This window comes from Cucurbita pepo, chromosome 14, assembly GCF_057944985.1.
Source record: "Cucurbita pepo subsp. pepo isolate OVF chromosome 14, ASM5794498v1, whole genome shotgun sequence".
Taxonomy (NCBI): Eukaryota; Viridiplantae; Streptophyta; class Magnoliopsida; order Cucurbitales; family Cucurbitaceae; genus Cucurbita; species Cucurbita pepo.
The window spans coordinates 3,401,604-3,406,371 of record NC_141811.1 but is presented as its reverse complement, the minus strand read 5'-3'; the positions used below and the strand labels follow the sequence as shown (position 1 = coordinate 3,406,371).

Sequence of the window (4,768 nt, the reverse complement as noted above, 5' to 3'; positions counted from 1 at the left end):
GGCGCGCGCTCTTATAAACGGTCTTTCTATTTTTAGAATGAACCTACCATTTCGAGGTGTGATACCTAAGGGGTCACCTAAGGACTCAGATAGATAAGTATTATGATGCGATCCAAAAAAATGGTACATCATCGATACACCAAGAAGGGTGTACATTAAAGTCAATATGAGGCCTAAGCAATGTTAGTGAGAACGAGGTGACATAAGTGTAAAAAACAAGTTCGAGGAAAGTCGAGTAAAGTTCTGGTCCATAATTTCAGAAGTTCGAGTTTCGATATGAGTTTTAACATACGACTCTGGAGTTAAGCCTATCTATATGAAAAAAATGAATTTTCGCCAAATTTAGTGTCAACCGGACACCCGACAAATACTCCGTGAGACTATATGACCGCTTGCCAAAATCATATATACTCTATAATAATTAGAAATGTCTAAAAATGTACTATAAGAGGAGGCATAATGTCAACTCTCGACCACTCCTAGATCTTGCGACCTAAACGAGCTACCCTATAACACATATGCATGTCAGGGTTACGAGAGAACTGAGAAGTATCTCAAGTGGCTTTCTTTGAAATGAGTTTTTCAATGATAGTATTGGACGACACGGAGTGCATCGACATTGTACCTCTGCCCATGTGTCGAAGGTTGACGTGTGTGGCTTAGTATAGAGACAAGTCGGCTAGAATCACAAATGATTGATTATGCACATACAGGACGACGTGCGTGCTATATGTTTTATATGCTCTAGTTTGTAATTATTAATATTTTGTCTACTCTTAAGCTACAATATTGATGGATAAATAAATAAATAAATATATTTTTACATAAAATAATTTTTTTCATACGTGGCCTTAAAAATAAGAAAGCTTCAAAATAACAATTTTTATAAATATACGTTTTAAATATATATATATATATATAAAAAAGGAAGAAAATTGCTGAAATGGCAACTTCAAATTTCCTTGAATTATGGAAATAAAAATGGGAGAGAAAAAGTAATAAATACCCTAAAATAAATGGGAGAAAAACATATTTTCCAACACGAGCGTCCTTAAATTCCTCGAAACAAACGGTCGAAAAAAGACCCTAAAATAAAGGGGGAATAAATTTAATTAAAAATAAAATGGAAATATCGCAAATTACACCGTCTTAGAGGCTCCGCAGAATTTATATCCCCCACCCTAATCGACGGGCGTCTTCATTTCTTTCTTCGCAAGTTCGAACCCTAATTGTCAAAATCTGAGGAGAAAGGGCTAAATTCAACCATGAAATTGAGGCTGAGATCCGTAGAGTCCAAGGAGACTCTCAGAATTGAAGTTCCCGATCAATCTACCATCGAGCACCTGAAACAGACGCTTCTCCAGGCACTGTCTTCTTCCTTTTCCGCTGATTCTCTTCACCTATCTCTCAATCGGAAGGACGAGCTCCAAGGATCGTCGCCGGAGGATTCGCTGCACTCCACTGGTATCACTTCAGGTGACCTTGTTTTCTTCACTTTTAAACCTTCGGGGTTTTCTTCTCGAGGAGGTACGTCGATTCAAGCTTCTTCACAAGATTCGTCTTCGTCGCGACCAGGAAAGCAAATTCAAGGTATCGATTGTGATATTAAAAAACCTAGGTTGGAGAATTCGATGCCTGAATCCAAAGAATCCAAGTCCTTGGATGCAGAAATGACTACAGGCGGCATGGTCGAGGACGGGGAGAAATTTTTGGAGTCGGATTGTGAAGAAATGGACGTTGAGGAAGATCCAGTCGTTGATGTGGTGAAGAAATGTTCGAGGCCGATCTTTTTGAGGAGAGTGCTGAAGGAGGAGCTAGGTTATGATCGTAATGCTCACAAGCTTTTGGTAACTGCCGTTCACGCAGTACTTCTGGAGTCTGGATTTGTGCTGATTGATCCTAATTTAGGTTCTGAGGATAATCCTTTCCGTATGCCGGAAGATTGGCCTTCCCCATCGTTTACGATGTCGCTTTGGTACACCCTACCTAAACTTTTGGCCAAGGAGGACAAGAGTTCTACCATGACTGAAGTAGTTTTATTGAAGTTTCAGAGTTTGGGGCACTTTGTTAATGTTTATGGGTCTCTTAACTGCAGTAGAGGATCTAGTGTTTATCGAATATCTTTGGATGAGAGAAAATTTGCACCAAATCTTGATCTGATTTGGGTGGATTCAGTATCCAGCTACATAATGGATGAAAAAGAAGGGGATCCAGATAAACAAGTTTTTGAACTCTGGAAGCTAGTGAAGGATGCTCTTGCATTGCCACTCTTGATTGATCTCTGTGAAAAAACTGGTTTACCAACTCCTGCAAGCTTTATGCTACTCCCAGCTGATCTGAAGATGAAGATCTTAGAGGCTCTTCCTGGTGTTGATATTGCAAGAGTTGAATGTGTGTGTACTGAATTGCTTTACTTGGCCTCCAGCAATGAGCTATGGAAGATGAAGTTCACCGAAGAGTTTGGTTCCGAGGACAGCGTTTCAGGAAAAAGGCTATGGAAGTCACAATTTGTTGCACATTACGAAAACGAAAAGCTGAGAAGCAGGAGAACTAACCATGTGAGGGATTTTCTTAGTTTAGGGTGGCCGGTGCGTCGACCCCCTTATACGTTCCCAGCTCCTCATGTTATTGGGGGAGATTATGATATTGTGCCTAGTATCAGGCTCCCTACACATGGAATTCCTGGACAATCGTTACGGTGGACACCGAGGCGTCGACAAGTTTTCATTCCACATTACGATTTGATAGGACGATGAGGATCGAATCTGCGCTCCATCTATAGGCAGTTTTTATTATAGTTTTGTGTGCTTCGTTATGTAAAGGAATAAGGTGTGGGAAATCTTGCCAGAATGGAGATATCAGGTTAGGCCATGGATCTTTGTAAATATTGCTTGCCTCAAAGCTCTTCTTGTTGCTTGAATAGAGATATTTCTTTATGATGTTTGCTACCTCAACTGTAGACTGGAATGTTATCAGTTCTTTTGTTTAAGCAGAAAAGTTCTATAACTGTTGATTGTGTTTCGGTTGAAGGATTTTTATTAGTTGGGTTCAAATATAAAGTGGAATATCATGTAGTTTTTGCTTATAACTGATAACATGTTGCTGGGATTATTATGTTCAAATTATTAGTAATTATTATATGCAAAAAGTTAAATTATAATTTTAGTCTCACTTCTTCCATGGTATTTTTGTAACATGTCACAATTTGTAGCTGGTAGTCTATGTGTCATTTGTTTGAGTTAATGAGTTAATTAAAAGAACGAAAAAAAATATGCGCTTTTATATATCTACCCGCCACTGTGGGTTAACGTTGTGGTTAAAGGATGAGTAATTTTGTTTAAAAAGGCGTTTAACTAATGTTTTGTGGGTTACGTTGTGGTTAAAAGTTCGTGTAATTTTGTTTAAAAAGTGTGTGGTTCGTGTAATTTTGTTTAAAAAGTGTGTAATTTTGTTTAAAAAGTGTGTAATTTTGTTTAAAAAGTAGGTTTTAAAAAGATCAATTATATATCTACGCACGATATTTAATTAATGTTTTGTGGGTTAACGTTGTGGTTAAAGGATGAGTAATTTTGTTTAAAAAGACGTTTAACTAATGTTTTGTGGGTTACTTAAAGGTTCGAGTAATTTTGTTTAAAAAATTAAATTTTAATTTTAATTTTTGTATCAAATAGGTCAAGGAACTTTCAATTTTATATTGATTGGATCTATGAATTTCTTTGGATCTATGAATTTCTTAAAGAAAATGTCTAAAAAATTTCTAATCTAAATCTTTAATTTTGTTAATTTCTAATCTAAATCTTTAATTTTGTGTATAACAAATTTAAGAATTTTTAATTTTGTATTTAACATTTTTTTTTTTACTTTTTTTTTTTTGAAAGTTTTACAAACATGAAATTAAAAGTTTATAGTTCTAAATTTGTGTATAATAAATCTAAGAATTTTTAATTTTGTATTTAACATTTTTTTTATTTTTAAGAAATTTTAATTTTGTATTTAACATTTTTTTATTTTTTAAAAATTTTAAAATCAAAAGTTTATAGTTCTAAGAAAAATGTCTAATAAATTTCTAAATTTTAATTTTGTGTATAATAAATCTAAGAATTTTTAATTTTGTATTTAACATTTTTTAAAGTTTTTCAAAACATGAAATTAAAAGTTTATAGTTCTATCAAACGCAAAATTAAAATTTTTCATCCTATAATTAATTTTTTTTTTCATGCATAAAGAAAAACATTTTTCATTGAAATTTATTTGGAATTATCCTAAAAGATCAATTAATTAATTCCTACAACTATAAGGTGGGCCGAGATCAATTATTATTTAAAGTTTTGACATATTTAAAAAAGATTAAAAAAAAAATGATAGTTGAGATAAATTTGAATTTCACAAAAAAAAAAAAAAAAAAAAAAAAAAAAAGACCACAAATTGGAAAGATGAAAAATTAAACTTAAAATTTAACCAAATGAGAGGGAAAAAAGTCGACAAGAGTACAAAGTGCCAACCGGATCCAGCTGTAAGAACCGGATCCAAGCCCAAAGCCCAAAGCCCAGCCCACGATTTCAGCCCATTACCCGCCAATATCTCGGATTCAAATTTGAAAAATGAAACCGACGAGAAAAAAGCGAATCCCTAACCATGGTTAACTCTCAACCAACCAGAGTAAACCAATTCTGGCTTAGCTGCCGTTCAATTTTCCACCAACGGTTAAAAAAAGACCACTCCTTACGCTCGCTTCGGCTCCCACTATAAATACATCTCTTCCATCTTC

General features: G+C 34.6%; 1 protein-coding gene across 1 annotated transcript; it reads left to right on the top strand.

Moving 5' to 3' along the window:
* Positions 1 to 1,139: 1,139 nt before the first annotated feature.
* Positions 1,140 to 3,006, top strand: LOC111810203 (F-box protein SKIP22). The gene has a single exon (XM_023696827.2). The coding sequence runs from the start codon at positions 1,266 to 1,268 to the stop codon at positions 2,754 to 2,756; it is 1,491 nt and encodes a 496-aa protein (XP_023552595.2). The 5' UTR covers positions 1,140 to 1,265; the 3' UTR covers positions 2,757 to 3,006.
* The last annotated feature ends 1,762 nt before the right edge of the window (positions 3,007 to 4,768 follow it).

Excerpts from the sequence above, each read along its gene's own strand:
- LOC111810203 (XM_023696827.2), top strand. The coding sequence starts at position 1,266 with ATGAAATTGAGGCTGAGATCCGTAGAGTCCAAGGAGACTCTCAGAATT.